This window comes from Planococcus citri, chromosome 4 (genome assembly GCF_950023065.1).
Source record: "Planococcus citri chromosome 4, ihPlaCitr1.1, whole genome shotgun sequence".
Taxonomy (NCBI): domain Eukaryota; kingdom Metazoa; phylum Arthropoda; class Insecta; order Hemiptera; family Pseudococcidae; genus Planococcus; species Planococcus citri.
In genome coordinates, this window is record NC_088680.1 from 38174189 (window position 1) to 38193760 (window position 19572).

The window sequence follows — 19572 nt, forward strand, 5'->3', positions numbered from 1 at the left end:
TTTTTCTTATTGTGTTTGACACAGACATCAACAAATGGGCCAGCAACACCTCAAAATGTTGATGATGTCAGTTATAAGATCAACAGCAGTAACTACATATGTAAGATCAAAATTTAGTACATGCTTTTGTAAATCTTATAGTTAACATCAAATTTGAATCAACAAGGCAACCTGAACTTCGATAAGGTTACCATTCATAAGGTCTACAAAGGTATCTACAATAGGGGACCCTGCTCTATGACGGCGCAGTTCCTAAGATGGCGCAATTCAAATTTCTGGTGTCTGGCAATGCTGATGTAAAAACCAACTGCACCCTGCCTTTGTGCTGCACATCTTCAACTTTTCAACATAGTTGTACTACTCGAACAATTACCTTGTTTTCTTAAGAACATATTTTTGTTTTTTTCTTCTTAAAAATTAAATTGTTGCAATTTTTTGCCAGAAGCTCTTCCAAATTGGTTTCATCACTGAAAGTGTCTTAAAATGTGTGAAATTTCATCTAGGTACTTTTTAATGCGCTACTCAGTATTTTCATTAGTGTTTATTATGTTCATTCAAAATTGACTAAAATTTGAATTCGTATCACCAGTCCTATGATGGCGCAGCTGCAAAAGCAGGAGCTTTTCATCGACAAAAACTGGTAGATTTTTATGTGAATTGTGAAGTAGTGTATATAGTGCATACTGCATAGACATTTTAGTTATATGGACTGCTAGTCCTTCATGAAAAACGAACGTTTTTTGTTGCATGCTGTTAACAAACTAGTTGAGTATGAGGCATGCGCAGTTGTGTACTTCCACCACTACACATGCAACCCATGTCATTGTGTCATGATGAGTTGCATGTGTAGTAGTGGAAGTACACAACTGCACATGCCTCATACTCAGCTATTTTTCAACAGCATGCGACAAATCTGTTGATTTAAACTAGCAGTCCATATAACTAAAATATCCATGATATAGTGTGCCTAATGTTACATGTTTCTGTTCAAAATATTTGATTATCAGCCAAATTCACTGAAAAAACTCCAACAGCCTTTAAACAAATGAAATGGGATAAATTAGGGATCCTAATGCATTCAACATGATAATCTCAATCAAATTCAAACGATATAGTTACAGTTCTACTTTAAAATTGGATTTGCACCGTCGGCCCATTTGACCTTACCTACTTACAATAGACCCGTTCGCATACGAGTGTTGTGTGAGTATAGTGGGTGTCTAAGCATTGTTTTTCTTATGCAAAAGTTGCCCTGGTGAACCTGGTGAACCCTCACACCAAAAGAAAAAAACCCTTCGACTACAAAATATTAGTTAAATTCACGCTGTACCCGTACGCTTATTAAAACCGAATATCTCACCATGAACCAGTCTATTCATTTGATTGAGACGAGAGTTTGAAACCAAAAGTTTTACGTTTCTGGTGGTAAGTAATAGATAGTCTGAGGGACCTTCCATCAAATTTTTGTCCATTGTTGGTTGGATACCAGGGCCGGACCCAAGAACACGGAAAATTTAGTGGCCCACTGAGATATCCCATTTTAGCAGCCCTGATTTTGGGCTCCTCAATTAATTGGCCAAATTTTTTTCTCCCATTTTTTAAAGTGCAGGACACTGAGCATAAAAATTCATTCAGTGAGATTTTCTAGGTAACTCGGTGGGTGGGTCCGGGCCTGTTCGATACTTTAGAAGTACCATGCTTTGGAAAAGAAATTGCGCTGTCTTAAGGCAGGGTCCCCTATATGGAAGCCTTGAAGATGATTGTAGATAGAATTGTGTAGACAGCAATGATGACCATCAGCATTTCCATCATAACTTTTGAAAATAGTGTTAATTTTTAATAAATTATTATAAACGTAGGTAGATTAACCCATTGGTGGATAATGTTCCGACTTTTTTCAATCAATAATCATGTCAAATCATGGTGATACTTTTTTGATGCCACTGACGATCTCATCCGTGCTAAGCGCCTCAGCGGGCAACCAGATAAGGCAAAATTTGCAGTACTAACCATCCCTCACAACATTTGTTGACGTCCACATTTGCATCGATTATGTTTTTTCCAATACAATGATAGAAAAGTGATAAATTCAATTAGTTATTTGGTAGGAATTTCCTGTCTGTAAATAAGCCAGGTTAGTAAACATTTTTGGAATTTTCTCATCATTTCTGATACCTCGACATGCGATGTCAACATGTTGATGTAAAATTTGATGCTCAAAATTTATGTCCACATTTATGTTGACAAATTTTTCAGAATTAAAATTTTGTTTTAACGTTTAAAAGTTTAGTAAACATTTTGAAATATCATCTTGTTTGAAGAGAAGAACAAATTTTTGATGGTATTTTCAAAATGATTCATTTTTTCATCATTTGGAGTTGTCGATGATTTGTCTATGTGAAAAGTGATGGTCCACTCTCTAAATTTGAAACAGTGAAATATCACTGCTTAGCAGTCACGACATTTTGGCTTCTTAAAAGCAGTAGTTTTTTACTGCAAAACAGTGAAAAATCTACTGAATTGGTCAGCAAAAATGAAATTTCACTGTTTCAAATTTAGAGAGCACAAGTACACCAACACCAACCTCGACCAAATTTTCAATGATTTCTCAAACTTTGAAAATGATATTGATATTGTGGATGTATTTGTTGCTGTCAAATTTCACATCCATATTAACTTCATCGATATGTTGTCAACATGAAAATGTATGAGTTCAGTACTCTTAGGTACCTAAAGTATTGCACATATTTGTAGGGCAGCTTCCAAAACTTTTTAACTGCTCAAATGTAGAATCCCAATTGACAAAAATTTGGATAAAAATGCTAGATAATAGCTAGCTAATCACGCTACAATTGCGCTAGCGCACTAGCGTGATTTTGGGACTCTCTGCTAGCTTTTTTTCGCCAGTGTTTCACGCTAGAAAATCACTAGCAAAAAGCTAGCGTGTTCGTTAAAAGAAAGCGAGCCTCAGCTAGGAAAAAGCTAGCAGAAAGCTAGCGTTTTGTGCAGTTTTCGGATTTTTTTGAGCGATAAAAACGCTAGCAGAACATGTTGCTTCTTTCTCAGCTCGCTATACGCTAGCATTCCACTAAATAAAATAATTATCACCCATTAAAGTCAAAATTTTATTTTCAAAAATTAAAAGAGTGGGGTTAGGTACCCTCAATTTTGAGTATTTCTTCACGTCTGAATTCTCCTCATCACAACGAATTTTTTAAGACCTAATTTTCCTACGAAAATTTTCCTACCTAATTAACGGGGATTCGAACCTGCAACCCTATGTTCCTAACTACCTACGCTTAACGACATGGCCACGACTGAAGTATTTGATTCAGGCCCTCCAAGTATTGATTGGTGTACCTATCCTGTATCACTGTACAAGTTTGTAATGTGGCATTTATTGGATTGCAGTGTGTGAATCAGTGTTTCTCATTGCCAATTTTTTTAAGAAGAATGTTCATTATCAATCATTTATCTATCAATTGAATTTTCAGTTAGGTAGGTAGACCTACCTATTTACCGTCAGGTGGGGTGAAATAGGACGATTTTCGAGGTTTTTTTCAATTTATTCCAAAACTAATTAAGTTATCAAGCTAATTTTTTTCCCCACGGAATTCTACGTCCTTTGGCTATAAGTAGACCCCCTCCAAAAAATTCTCGCCCCCTCCCCCCATTTTCCAAAAACCGCTCAAAGTAGGCAAGGTCGGACCCCAAAAAATGGGGTGAGAATGGACACTCCTACATTTTTTGAATTCATTAAATATTTTCGAAAGGTAAAAGCTTTGAATTATTATACTCGTATAGAGCAATGTGTTAGCTACAATTTCTTTTTTAAATTATCAAAATTGGTCCATAAATATGGCTTCTGTGATTTTTTTTCTGTCTGAAAACAGATCGTAAATTTTTTCAAAAATGTTACTTGTGGTAATTTTTTTATTTTGCTTTTTCAGAATGATTAGGCGTATAAAAGGAATAAATGGTCAAGGCCGTTGTAAGATTTTGACCTTTTTTTACTTTTTACACTCAAACCATTCTGAAACAGCAAAATAACAAAATTACTGCAGGTATCTAATATTTTTTTGACAAAATGTACGATATTTTCAGACAGAAAAAAAATCGCAGAAGCCATATTTATGGACCAATTTTGATCATTTAAAAAAGAAATTGTAGCTAACACATGGCTCTATACGTGTACAATAATTTAAAGCACTCAACTTTCAAAGAAATTAAATGAACTCGAAAAATCGGGAGGTGTTCCTTCAAAAACGAAATTTATCAGTTTTACGGTTTATTTTTTCCTGGTTTTGTTTATTTATGAAACGTGCACTATCATACACAGAAAAATTCGTCTGACACTCCACTATCCGAAGAAAAAAAAATTAGTATCCTATCTTTGTTATTACGTGAGCTGTGACGACAAACAGCCGAAAAAACGAGAAGTGTCTATTCTCACCCCAGTGTCCTATTTCACCCCACCTGACGGTACTTAAAACCTCAATAAAAAAATTGAAAAATATCCATCATAGTCCAGGAAAGTTGGACAAAAAAAAGGGTCATTCGGAAAAGTGAGGTAGAAAGCTGAATTTTGGTATACCGGTCTATTTTTATGTGCTGAACACGAATCCGATGAGTCCCCGCTCGGCCCTGGTGAGCGTTCTCCCCTATTGTGGATCTAAGCCCCCCAAAACCCGTTTTTTGCGATCTTCTCCCCCGCATTGCATTTTAGCGAAAAATATGTAGCGAGATAAAAGAATCTACGTCAAATTTCCGATCTAGTGATATATCAACTTTCCTTCTACCCCCAAGGGGGACGGAGCTGGAACCATTCATGAGAGGGGTTGTCTAAAAAACACAAAAAAAACATCGGCGCATAGGAGGGGTGAAACGGCCCCCGAGAGCGTTCGGGTTGATACTAGCATGGAAGGTGGGTATCATCGAGAAGCTACCGCGTGAAAAATTTTGGATCCACACCACCTCCCCTTTTTGGGGAACCCCCCTTTTTTGAAATTTCAGTAACACTTTTCTCAGCTCCACTTCAACTGATTTTGAAAATTTTTCTGGAAGTTATGTATATCTTTGGTAGGTATCTCCACAAAAATTTTCAACCCCCTCCCCTCATACTTACCACTCAAAATGGCGTTTTTTTCAATTTTTTATGCCTATTAACAATCAAGATTGCGAGGTACAATTTTGGAAACACGTTTTTTGGATGTATTTTTGGCCCCCAAACATCATATACTATATTAGAAATTTTTGCTTGGGTGCGCCGTGGTGAAAACTTGGAATAATGTATCGTAGGGGGTGGGGGTGAAATGGGAATTTTGAGGAAAATAATTATCAATGAGTAGGGTATCGTTTTCATATGATTCAATACCGCTGAGCACGAATATGACCTCAGATTTTCTGCTACACTCACCTACCCCTCTCCAGAGCCCCTCAGCCCCCCTCAATTTTCACAATTTTTAAAATAAAGTTGTATTGATGGCATTGGTTCCATTGCTATGGGAAAATTACATAAGTGCATTGTTATTGCACATAAAATTTCTCGTAGAATGAGCTACAGCACCTGACTCCCCCCGAGGGGGTGGACCTTTGATTTTTTTCTACACATGAAAACGTAACAAATCTATATGTGTATTGCACTGTATAGGTATACAGAGCATATGTGGCATAATAATATTCATGATAACTGTAACTTGAGTACGTATGAGTATGTATTTTATAATTCAATGACTACCTACATAAAAAATCACGAGAAAAAAATATGGTAACGAAATACTGATAAAAAAAAAGTAAAGAATGTTATGAGGGGGAGCCATGTGCTGTAGCTCATTCTGCGAGAAATTTCATGTACAATAACAATGAACTTATGTAATTTTCCCATAGCAATGAAACCAACATCATCAAAATAACTTAATTTTGAAAATCGTGAAAATTGAGGGGGGCTGAGGTGCTCTGGAGAGGGGAAGGTGAGTGTAGCAGAAAATCTGAGGTCATATTCGTGCTCAGCGGTATTGAATCATATGAAAACGATACCCTACTCATTGATAATCATTTTTCTCAAAATTCCCATCCCCCCCCACAATCCCCCTACGATACATTATTCCATGTTTTCACCACGGTGCACCAAAGCAAAAATTTCTAATATAGTATATGATGTTTAAGGGCCAAAAATACATCCAAAAAACGTGTTCCCAAAATTGTACCTCGCAATCTTGATTGTTAATAGGCATAAAAAAATGAAAAAAACGCCATTTTGAGTTACTCTGCAATACCCTGTGAAAACAAAGACTATAACCGTAATCATGTGATTGTGACGTCATGCGTCATGAGTAGGAAAGCTAGCAAAAATTCACTCGCAGATTGCTAGAATTACACGAGCAAATCTGAGCATTTTCAAACTAGCTCAAGTGCGCGAGATGATCGCTTGCTTTTCGCGAGCATAAAACGAGCAAATCTAACCATTTTTAAAGTAGCTGAAATGCGCTAGATGATCGCTAGCTTTTTGCGAGCATCTAAAACGCTAGCTTACAATCGCTAGTAAACTGCTTGATTTGCGTGAGGAAGGAAATGTTGCTAGCTGGAAATCGCGAGAAATTCGCCAGATAAACGCGAGTCAGCGAGGTAAACGCGAGGTTCCGCTAGCAAAACGCTTACGATTTTGTCAATTGGGATCGAAAGGTTCCACCGAGTTCAACACTTTTCAGAATAGCACAGAAATAGTGTAGATTGCGTTTGAGAGATAAGCTTAAATCTCAAAAAAAAAAAAAAAAAAAAAAAAAATGTTGGAAGTTTGACCACTACCAGTAGTCAGAAGATTGGTCATAAAAAGTGCTCCATAGGCATTAATAATTTACCGCGTAAAGCAACAGATTCGAAAACATTATTTCGTCTGCAATGAAGACCCATCTTATACGACCCTGTTGCGCATTTTAATCCAACATGTAGGTAACGTATACCTTTGGTAAATACCTTTAGGTATGTACAATATGTTTTATACCTAAAAGGTTCGAGCTTTTCGTATTATGGGGAGCGTGGCGAAATACGAAGGGATATCACGTAAAAGAAATTAATAATTAATAATATGTCGCGTCCCATAAATACAAATACAACTACAAAGTATGCAAGATGACTACTTATGTAAAATTGATAATATATAGGTAAGGTATGGTAAAGTAAGGTAAGGTATACTTACGCTAACGATGTGCCTTTCGCCGCAACCACGAATTCATCCGGATCGTTTGCATTACCAACTTCAAACGTAACGCTAAAATATTCCGAACTAGACACCTGAAATGGAGATAAAACGAATATTTGTATAAGAAAAATTTAGTATACGTATCCATCGTATCGGCTAGCAGCCGCCGACGGCCTAGGAAGGTGAGGCGTTCGGCGACCGATGTACATAAAAGCTCTCCGTCAACCAAGGCGAGGCCCATATAAAAGAAGTACGTTTAGTTTACGTCCAGATTAAAGGGGACTTTTGGGACGAATACGAGAGATTTAAAGGTAATCCTCGATGGTCTAGGGAGTTACCTCGATGCGGCTGCTGCGGCTCCGGCTCATTTTAGCTTCTCTATGCAGCGTGGTCGCCGCAACAACATTAAAAATTTACACAACCGAGACCTACGTACATAGCGTGTGTATTTTTTTACACGCTGTTTCCATTTATCTTCCGCTTTTTCTACGTATGTACTTACTGGAGTCCTGCTTGGTCGCAAATGTATTTCCCATATACATTTATTTATATTCGAAATCGTCGTACAACGTCGCCGCTAGACGCCTAAGGATCACGGTGGAATTTTCGCTAAGCGTAATGCCAACTGAATGGAAATTACTATCGAATGTGTATACGAATTTACAACGGGGAATTTTTTGTATTTATTATGGGACTGTTCTACTACGTAGAACTGGAAATAGGTGCCACACTGGTTCATTTTCTATTTTGCACTGAAAAAATCAGCTTTCATCCTAATGTTTGTCTCGAAAAAACACTACCTACCTACATTTATACCTAATTAAATTTATATGTAGACAAACCCATTAGCATAAAAGTTGACAAACAAATAGCTTTTTGCTTTTTGCAACGCGTTTCAAAAATCAAAAGGGATGTGAAGTCTTCCATGAGAATATTTTTAGCTTCTTTGGTAATTAAAACAGAATGATGGGAGGTCAACATTGATAAACAGAGCCACTTCATTGAAGAGTTATGCTACGAGTTTGATTATTTTAGGCGAAGGACCATGATGGTCTTTCATTTTTTCATAAGATCTCCTAGAAAAGTGCCTTGGACAATTTTTTGAACTGCAACCCTGAAAACTATTTTTCAATCAACTACTTTACAACCCCTTATTTAGCTTTGGATTCCAATAATTGAGAAGATCCATGTAACTACTATTTTTTATAATCCCTCCACCACTCGGAAACACTCCTTATTTGACATTATGAACATAATAAATGGAAAAACCCTTCGCATTACTCGAGTACCTACCATTAAGGAAACAAAATATTCGAGGATTTTCAAAAGGAAATATATTATTTATAAACGAGATAAAAAGAAACACATTTTTACCTAACCCACTCGACAACCCTACAGATACCTAAATAGAGTGATTAGGTAGGTACTCAATTAGATTACCTACTCGATTCAAAGGCTCAATTGAATTCAAAAATATATTTGTGTAAGGATGTCATACTCGTATTATACTTTCCAATATTAATTATTTATTACCCAAGTAGAATTTAGAAATACGTAGATACGGAAACATAACAACAATTCTTGAATTTAAATCAAACGAGAACTTCCGCACAAAGAGCTTTGTCATGCAAAATTCTCTCAGCCAGGCCTCGGTAACGACTTGAAAATATTTCCTAATGAAAGCTACATATTCGTATGTTTACTACGTCTAACGTAAGAGTAGATAAGCTAATAATGACGAGCATGCAGATACAAAGTATGAGTATGCTTTGTAATAAAACCCCAGCAGTTAGGTGTATCTAGATGTTTCAATTGCATCGTAAGTGTACTACGTAGAAAAATTACCAATACGTTTTCTCCCCAGTTTCTACGTGGATATGCGATGCACACTAACCCTCTCATCAATCTAGTTACTTGTGCAAAACACAGGCCAAAAATATAACAAAAGAATAACTTTATACAAAATTACAGTCGTTGGCCTTTCATTAGAAATAACCATATTGATAGTTGGAGAGATGGGCGAGGGTGTTTTCCACTATGTTTTCTATCTCTCAAGTGAGAATACAATTGAATTTGGATGCTCAAAAACGAAGAATAGTAATTTTCCTCTTCCTCATCTTCACTTATTGCTTGGTCGTTATTATTAATAATCGATTATTGCTAATTAGATATCTTAGTACGAGTGATGAATGTTTTAATATCATACCTGAGATCTAGCTAACTTCTGCCTTCTAATATGCAATGGAGGAGAAATAATCAACCTGGGAGATTCAGCCGCAGGTAACCGCTCAGGTTCGATGGGGTCTTGAAATACAGCTTCACTTTCCAATGCATCCATATGTGTTAGGCTTCTAGATCTGCCCTGTAAAATTACAACAAAAAGTACGATTTAAATAGATGGGTAGTTACAATAAATTTTGAAAGATCATTTTAAAAAAATTATGATTTCCATATACGAAAGTTATTTTGAGACCTGAACATTTAAAAAATCTAAATTAATTGAGTAATACTTATTGCTTTATAAATTGAGCATTATAATGCATTTTCGAGGTTCAAAGGTACCTACATAGCCTACAAAAGCAGTTCCTAAAATTTTGTAAGAACTGTATAGTTTTTAAAAATTTGTTGGAGGCTCCAGAACGAGTCAAACTGATCCGAAACTGCTTCGAATCGATCTAGAGTGTGAGAAAACGGTACAAATAGAGAGCATGCATACCAAATGGAAGCTACTTTTTTCAATTGGATACTTTTTTTTCTTCGTCTTCAGTCTTGACTTGATTTCTGAAAATTCTTCAGAATTCAAGAAATGGACTCAATGACTTGAGATTCGAGCTGATTTATTGGGTATTCTTTTGGTTTAGTGTTATTTGGACCTTATCGTGTTTCTTTCTAGTTGGGCACCTACAGTGCTGGTCAAAAAATTAAAACAGTAAAAAAAAACACATTTTTTGCCTTCATTTCTCAAGTTTTTGACCAAAGTCAATTAGGTTTACCTGATCCAAGGTTTCAAGCGAACATAAAAATATGGAAATAGAACAGGACAAACATCAGAACATTTTTTCAAATATTCAATTTCTGAGGGAGGGGATGGGTCATTTTTTTCAAATTCAAAATTTCGAAATTCTCAGACATTCTCACAATTTATTTCCATCACTTGCAAAGTCTTCAAAGTTTTTTTTTTTTTTTTTTTTTTAACAGGGGGAGGGCAATAGTCAAAATTTTGTTGATTGCTCTCTTTCAGTTCAACATCATAAAAAAATTCGAAAGAAGGAGAAAATGATCGGAAAATTTCAACATTTAATTGAAAAAATGACTGCAAGGAAAGATTTAAATCACAGATAGATGTGTTTTTTTCTTTCGATTCAATTACGAACTATCATTTATGGGAACTCCACTGCATTTTTTCAAGTTTTCAAAATTCTGAATAAATGTCAGAAATTTCCTATTGAAAGTTTGACACAGTACTGTATTGATTTTCCAGAAGGTACTTGCAGTTTATCAAAAGATAATGTAAGCGGGTTCTGCGCCAGGAAGGAAAAAATCTACTTTCAGTTGCCTCAGAGCGAGCAGAAACAGGAAGTGGAACGTTCAAGAGAATTGGAAGGGGATATAAAGGTACATCACCACGTGGCATAGATGGATGTCATCGTCGTTATTTTTCAATTTTTTTACCTTTTTTTTTTAAATTTCTAATTTTGCCATTTTTCTACCAAAAACTTCAGAATTTTATCAAATTGAAGCAAAATTCTGATATTCAGTTTAAAGCTGATTTTCGACCTCCGGAGTTGATTGGTGATAATCTCGAACCACTTTGGAGCCTTTCGCAGGAATTTAATTATTCAATTTTGGAAAAAACTGCCATAATTTTTTTTTGTATTAGGTCAAAATAAAATCCAGCTCCTATAAACAATTGCATTTACCGTCTTTGTGTCCCTTTTGATCGATTTAGGCATATTTCAAAAATCCAGCTTTGATGAAAAATTGATTAGAAAAGAGAACGGGTTCTGCGCCAGGAATGAAAGATTGATTATCAAGTACCCCAGAGCAAACAGGTGAGAGATCGATTATCCGTTCGTTCTGTTTATACCCTCAATTAATAATCTTCGATTTGGAATTTTAAAGTTTGGAATTTTTCGCTGCATCCCCCCTCACCTCTCAACCAATAGTTTTTTCCATGTGTCATTTTTGTGTCAATTCGAATATATTATTTTCTAAGTTAATATATATTTCGATCTCCCTCAATTTTTTTTTCAAAAAAAATCAACCTTCCCAAGGGCTCAGAAAACCTGCATTCCTTTGTCCACAGTCGCTAAATTTTTTCTTTCACTTACGTATCAAATTTTTTAGTTTTGAATGTTTCACTTAGTTAACAAAGTTTCAATTGAAAAATTTGGGCTTATCGAGGTGGTGAAATTTACAAAGCGAAAACATGCAAAAGTTTAAAAAAAAGTTTGAACGCGCCTCAATTTTTGTTTAAACAGTGGATATAGATAAGGGGAGAGATGTAGCGATTTTTCTAAAAATTTCTGTCCCAATAAAAAAACATAAATAAGATTATTTCAATTTTGAAATCTTGCAGAAAAACTATGACAACCCTTACTCATTCTCAATTCAGCAGACTTACTACACCCATAAAACAATGCAACATCAATACGTCTTCCAACGACTCTTCAATATGAAGTTTCAACCACCTGTCTACATGATATATATTCACCCGATATAAATAATCGTAATAAACAACCTTTGCATCGAACAACGAAACATAGCCTATAATTTCCTAATGAGCTAATGAACTTCCGGTAACTTGACATTCCCTTCATTCCGACATCATTTATCACACAAACTCGACCGAACTACGTAAGACGACGAGGTACGTCTACCTCATCTGTTTCGTCAATTGGCCTAAAAGCTCGTCATGAAAATTAATAAAACCATTCAACGATGGTCGTTTGATAATGAGCTCAATTCCAATTGAAAAATGCCCTTAGTACATCGATAATTTCGACAAATTGCCCTCTCAGCTCTCTCTCAATCGACGAGATATTTTGTCTGGTTCATTTCAGTTAACATAGGTACCTAATTATTGCGTTAAAAAATAAAGCTCGTTCTATTCTTTCGCTTACCGTGACTTTTAGGTATTTTAATTAGCTGAAAAATGAATCACATCTCAAGGGTCTGCCAAGACTTCGAATTCCAATGACACACCAAAAAAAAGAGAATACTTTTAGTGTCGGACTGGTCCTGTTGGGGTGACCGGGAAACAGCACTTCATGTAGGGCATGTACGTTTTCAAGGGCACCAGTAATTTTTAATGTGTTTAAACAGAATAAAAAATAAGAAAACAGGAAACTGTTTGCCCGAGCTAACTGGAGGACGAGATTTTTTAGAGCATTTCATGCTCTAAAACGTTGAGAGCACCCGAAAATCTGATCAAAGGACCCCTGAGGTCACTTTTCTGGTACAGTGCACCACGATTTACCCTGGTATCCCGGTGGACCAGTCCGACACTGAATACTTCGCGCCACTATCACCACATTCAACACCACACGTATCGTTTTCATGGCAGCCGCGATGATGCCTGCGAAAATATACGCACACGTTGAAACATTAAACAATGAACCTCGCCAAACGAAACCGAACCGAACCACCACATTGGCCAAACTTCACAACGTCTGCCGAAAATCCACCATTCGCCATTCGCAATATAAGGCAGATATAATTACGTTGAAGATATATAGCGCAAAGGGGTCGACGGTATAAAAGTGAATTTTGCGGTCTTACGTACAAGGGTTCGTGGTATCTGGTACCGAAGGTCACTTAATTTCTACTACACATGCGAAAAGTAAATACTTTAATGGTAAAACGACGACGTTTCTGACTCTTTAAACCACGCCACCTCGCGCCTTCATCCTCGTAATAAGCTCGCTGCACACACAATTGAAACCTATCCAGATAATGTTTAATTACATATACCTACCTATACCTATACATTGGTAGGTATGAATATAGGTACACGTAATTAAAATCTATTCTTAGACTGTTCTCGGGGTATACGCTATCGAGCAAACCTTATAAATACATTCGTTACCCTAATTAGTCTCGCGAAAAAGATACTTCACCGAGATATCATCATGCGCCAATGTCAAGTAATGAAAAAATTATTCTTTTTTTTCTGCCAAGGTCACACGTACTCTCTTATCCTCATTCGAGTGGTTTCACCTTTTCACAAAAACAATACTATACTATACGCCATTTTCTCCACATTCCACATCAAACGAAATTATTTCTGAATACCTTGCTTCTTCTCTCATTTTCGCCTTATATTCTCGACGACTTCTTTTTAATTATCGGTATTTTTTTATCACTCGACAATACTTATCTAGATACACTTGCTGCAAAAAGCAGATACCTTCTTTGTTTTCGAGCACTTTACTCGTGTGTAAGTTGTACCCATAGAATGATACGAAGATATTCGAACAAGGGGAAAATATTTCAAATTTTTTCATCCTTATTTTTAGACCAAATTTCCTGTCACGCGATTCGAAAAATCCAACTATTGGGGTAGATTCGACTGGGAAACGAATAAAGGGTATGTTTGACGAGTACACAGAGTGTTCTGTTCTATAGTTCTGTTATAGGTGGTCGCGTTTAATCTGCATTATAGTAATGATGCAACAATCCAAATTACACTGATGTGAGTAAATTTGCAGGTTACCGGACTCGAAGGGGTAAAAACATCTAATTTCGCGTGTTACTCGCCAAAAATGATGCAACTCGTTTCGCAATGTTGGGAAATGTTTATTAACGAGATTTTGAAACATTCAATTCCAAGAATCACGAAAAAAAATTGAAAAATTTTTAATAATGAAATGTTGAGAATGGCATCGAGTTTCTAATCAAATATAAAAATAATTACAGACTATGTTTGGTAAATTTTTATCTGAAAATTATCATTAATTTACCTATATGCAAACTACATAAATATTCTTACATGTATGACCTGAAGACGAACAATTTTTTTTGAACTAACTTTTTTCCACCAACAAATCTTCAATTTTTCACTTTCGTCTAATTTTCAGTAAGTACGATATTTCTATGAAGATGCGACCACCACTAACCAAAACATAGATTTTCATCTCGTTATTCTCGTCTCAGTCGTTTCTACGTTAAGTAGTCGTTTAATTCGCCAACAACAAGAAACCATCGCATAACAGCACTTTATAGGGCCATGAATCAAACCATAAAGTTTAAAGGACCCCTGTATACTTAATAATTTTGATAAATGCTCGTTCAATATTTATCAAAAAATATATTCTCGGCCGGAAATACGCGCTGAACTTCAGGTCGTTTCGTAGCACACCTCTCGTGAATTTATTTGTCGTCGCGCAGGTGATTAAAAATTATGTGAAAGATGTAAAATCGCATAGTTCGGTTGCGTTTGGCGTTAACTGGGTCGTCGCGTCGTCGATTAAAACGTATAAAAAGCTGCATTTTATCATAATCGTAAACTAAAGTTTTCTAAAACCTTATTTTGTGTTTCATAAAATGGAATTATTTTTACGACTTAACGTTAGTGTGTTGTGTGAGATATGGCAGTTTTTGCTATAGTTATGTTGATAAATTAGAACGAATGCGATGACCCGACGAATTTACGAGAGAATTTCTTCCCGAATTTGTGTAAAAAAAAAGTGTCGGAAGAGGAGGTCACTGTTGCTTGCTTTGATTAGTTCACGAATACCTACCTGCTAAATTCTTGTATTTTTTGTGCACTTTTTCTCGCGCAATGTATTTAATTAAACAAGCGATAGAATACCCGCGTTGCACAGATTTGTGCTGCAAACGATGAAAAACGTTGCGAAAAAATTTAATTTCTTTCCAACGCATATTTTTACAATTTAATTTTAAGCGAGTATACTAAGACGGTTGATGAAAAATATTGCTGTATTCGTACGAGTATTTTTCAAAATGGGAACTATGTATAAAAGGAGTTCATTAAAATTGAATTTATAAAAAGTTTCATCATTGCATAAATTATGTTATGGTGATTCCATGTCAAAGCACCCCGATTTTGAGTTCAGGTCCTACGATTTTGTCGATTTGTTTTTAGGATCCTCGATAAGAAAGAAGAAAAATCGCTATCATTGGCTCTCCATCCCCTTCAAGTGGGAAAGGATTTTTTTCAGATGTTGAAATGTCACGTCATAATGCCCAACCTTAAACTTTTAATAGCACGGTTGCAACTTTAAGGTTACCCGTTTGCGGTGTTTTAAATGCAGATAAAAGTACTTAGTTTCAAAAATATTCGCTCAAAATTTCAAAAAGCAGAGCTTTTTAAAAGCTGAATTTTCAAGAGTTTCCGAAATTTCGGAGCTATGATTAAAAAGTCTGAAAAAAATCCACGAAGCATAAATTTTTATATTGGTTACGAACTTTTCGTCGTGAGATTTGCATTAACATTTGAGGTGCAGAGTCCCAAAATTTTGATCAAAATGTAAAAAAATGTAAAATACTCTTGAGTAGATTCGATTCATTTTGAAGAGTGGAAATACTCAGGCGAGGTTAGCACTTTTGAAATTCTTTTTTAAAACATAAAGAACTCTGAACCGATGACTTTTTCAAAAAAGTTTGATTCTTGTTCAACTCTTTTCAAACTCTTTCGTCCAATTTTGAAAAAATATTTATTCCGCAATGTCATCGCACTTCGTAAACACTTCTGAGTTCCATTAGAAAAGAGTAATCGAATGCAAAAATGAATTCAAAGTGTGTTCACAGGTGTAGATATAGACACAACTCTGTAACACGCATGAAGAAGTTCAAAGGACCATTAGAGAAAAATTAAACGTCCCAAAACATAGCATTCAATCTTTTTTTGACAACTTTGACAACTCGTAAGGAAAAATTTTCACATTACCACCAAATTGAAGTGAAATATGGTTAAATGCAGAGAATACCTTTGATTTTGAAAAATTTCTATTTTAAAATTTTTGAAATTTTGGTTGAAATAGGTAGGTACCTGCTTGTATGGATCATTCAACGTTTTCCAGCAGAAAAATTGTGATTTTGAAAGACAACTGGACTTTCATGTATGGAAAAAATAAAAATTTTAAACTTTATATCGCTTTTCAAAATTTATTTTTAGAATTTAATTTTGAAAATTTTTGTATTTTCTCAATTTTTACATCAAGATCTCCTTCAAATTCCGAAATTGAATTTTAATAAATGTTTGAAACTCTTCTTGCTTTGTTATCTTCTACACAACCTTTTATGTATTTCACCAAACAAGGGAATTTTTCCTAATTCAGAAACATTAACATTTTGTTTTTGACAAAAATTTCCATTTTTTATTAAATTTCTTCTGAATCAAACAATTTTAAAATAAAAATTTCAGAAGTCGAAAACCTGACGATACCTGACCCATTTTATTTCAAATTCCATTCTGATGCGAAAATTTTTCTTTTTGAGCCGTCGAAATTTTTCAAAAAAAGGTAATAAAATGTTGCCTCCAACTTTTCTTCTGTTAGTACTAATGAAACTTTGGCGTAGGAAATTGGACAAATTTTCAGGTACCTATAAAGTAATAAAATTTTCCGTCAACGCGCTCTTTCATTTCCATCTACCTACCTATATTTTAAAATTTTGCTTTGAAATTCAACACTGATAATCGTTTTGAGAAAATGGAGGCAACCTTCATTTTCCAAAATGAGTGATGACTTAAATTCAATTTCTATTGTCACGACAAATTTTTCATATCCAACTTTCTGCTTGAAAACTTTTGAAATCTATTCAATAAATAACTCTGGGGCGTTGAAAGGCCGAGTACTTATTTTTGTAATGATCAAATTTAAAAATATGAATGCAGGAAACGAGTTGAGAAAAATTAAAGAAAAAGATTGTCAATTCAACTCTCCTTTCGACCCAATTTTTAAATGAATCAAACAATAAGTAATATCACGATTAGTTCATCAAAAAAATCAAGCTCATATTCGTACTCAAGGTTTGCAATTTAGGGAGTCAATGGGGACGCTGAAGGGGCCAAATCAAAAAAAATAAATTGATAATATTCGCATACTAGATTCATCAAAAAATTAACAAATTTTGTTATCTTCATCATTTTTCTTATTCTACAATTTAAAAAGTTTCTGAAGCTCAACAATTTTCGATTTTTTAAAAATTTCATTATAAATTTACAATTTTTGAGCTTCAAAAACTTATTAGGTAAATTGTAGAATAAGAAAAAAATGATAATGACAAAATTAGTTAATTTTTTGATGCAGTATTCATTTCCGCATTCTTTATTTTCATCGCGATTTTTTGAAATTGAAAATTATTTGTAGCCCCTTCAATTTGCAAGTTAGACAAAACGTCATAATAGGTGATTTTGTTCATTTTTCAAAGCATGTACTACCGACCCTCATGGTAAAAATTAGATTTCGAAAACGTATTTTGCCCCATCAAATATTTCAAAATAGGCAATTTGTTCATCTTACGTTTTCATTTTACTTGCATCCGGTTATATCCAAATCTGAAGTTTGTACCACCACTCCCCGGACATTTCTGACTGAATACAAGTATTTTTCAAAATCATTAAGGCCCTCGAACAGGAAATATACGCCAGCTTTGGCATCATAATTTTTTTTTTCTTCTAAATGTCCATGTAAATAAGCCCATTTCACTACACTAAATTTATTTATTCGAGTTGTCATGAGCAGCAGTCTTCAAACGACTGTTTGTTTCCGAATATAGGTACTTGTCTTCTTCTACGTTCTCCACATTTCAAAATACAAAAAAAAAAAACCAAACGAACAAAAAAAGTAGGTACTGTAGTAGGTAGAAGTACTGGCCAGGTAGTAGGTAATTTGAGAAAAATGAAAGCTTTCTTTATGTAGACGAGCCTATACTATGACATAAGTCATCAATACCGTTCTTTATATGTACATTGGTTTGTGCCACACTTGGTACTTCAACACTGTACCATTTCGGTGACAAGTAGGAACAAAAAGAGCAAAGGGAACCGATCAAAGTAACGGACAGCATGGCACACAGCACACGTTACAATTCGCCATAATGATGATAAACGATTCTCTTTCACTTTATGTTTTTTTGCTTGTTCTTTCGAGCGGCTTAATTTTTCACTCTTGAAAATTTCACTCGTGATTTTTTTCTCCTCTCATCCGAGCCAAGTAGGCATGCAGGTTTCACCTCGTGTACGCTTCGGGACGTGAAAATTTCAAAGGTCATTAATTTTAAAATTGACACTACAGTATGCTCGGTTCTCTCAGACGGCTTGCTTTGCCTCTCACGTGTGTAGGCGATATACGTTGCGGCTTATTTCACAAACGATACCAGACAAGTGAGTATAGATAGATATAAGGTTTTGATGAAACTGAAGCTATGTGTGTCGTGTACCTACCTATACGTACGAGAATAACCATAGACGTAGCTACGTATTGTGGTGGGAATTACGTAAATTTCAAACGTCCAGGTAATTTACATCACGTAGCTATAAGGTGAAAGCTTATATGCAACGTACATAGGAAGTTTAGCCGCAACAGCTGAAATTATGCCAGTATCTGTGAAACGTGAAATGTTCTTCAAAGAAAAATCAAGCCTTTGATTCGAGCACAAGTCTGTATGTTCCGGATTATAATAAAATCCTATTCAGGAAGAAGAGAGAATTTGAACTATTGAGATTTGTTTTTGACTTTCGTCATTATATTTGATAATCGCACCTAACGTGTAAAATAAGAAAACAAAACAATTCTGTACACAAATTGTAAGTATAACATTACAGTTCATACACATCGATTACAACCTGCATTCGAAGTATATCGATGATGGTCATCGCGTATCGATAAGATACTCCCACACTGCAGAGTCTTGTTTTAATAGTATATTATGCAACTAGGGAGATAAAGTGCGTGATTACAAACGAGTGATAAATACAACACGAGGCGTAGCCGAGTGTTGTATCTCACTCGTTTATGATCGCGTACTCTATCTTCCTAATTGAATAATATATTTTTTATATAACATACATATGATACTTATCAGTACAACGTTGTTGTGAGGTGCAAAAATGACTGCCGCCTGCCGCAGATTGTGGGAATACCTACTAATACATACGTTTTGTTTTGAATTCAACTAAATTTTAATGAACATGTGAAGATAATTTTCAAAAGAGGTTTCATTTACCTAAACATTTATTGTGAATGTACATACGATTTATTTATATCAAAACTCAACAATTCTAAAGTGAAATGTATTTTGTGACCGTATCGTTCACCATTGTTAATCGAATATTCATTTTAAGTAATTCCCGCACGTCAAAATTCACTAATTAAATCACAATTATTTACTACAATGGCCTGAAGTTC

At 35.1% G+C, this 19572-nt stretch overlaps 1 protein-coding gene across 3 annotated transcripts in view; it reads right to left on the reverse strand.

Annotated features, from left to right (window-relative positions):
• The window catches only part of LOC135842288 (pleckstrin homology domain-containing family G member 5), a 187655-nt gene that overhangs the window by 50419 nt on the left and 117664 nt on the right, over window positions 1-19572 (reverse strand). For 2 of the 3 annotated variants that reach the window (XM_065359669.1, XM_065359668.1), the window contains exons 3-4: window positions 9405-9560; window positions 7196-7290 (exon numbers count right to left, since the gene is read on the reverse strand). In XM_065359669.1, the coding sequence (XP_065215741.1) occupies window positions 7196-7290; window positions 9405-9560 (251 nt within the window). Of the gene's footprint in view, window positions 1-7195; window positions 7291-9404; window positions 9561-12321; window positions 12382-19572 lie in introns of those variants that run through there. The other variant, XM_065359670.1, reaches the window with a different exon arrangement.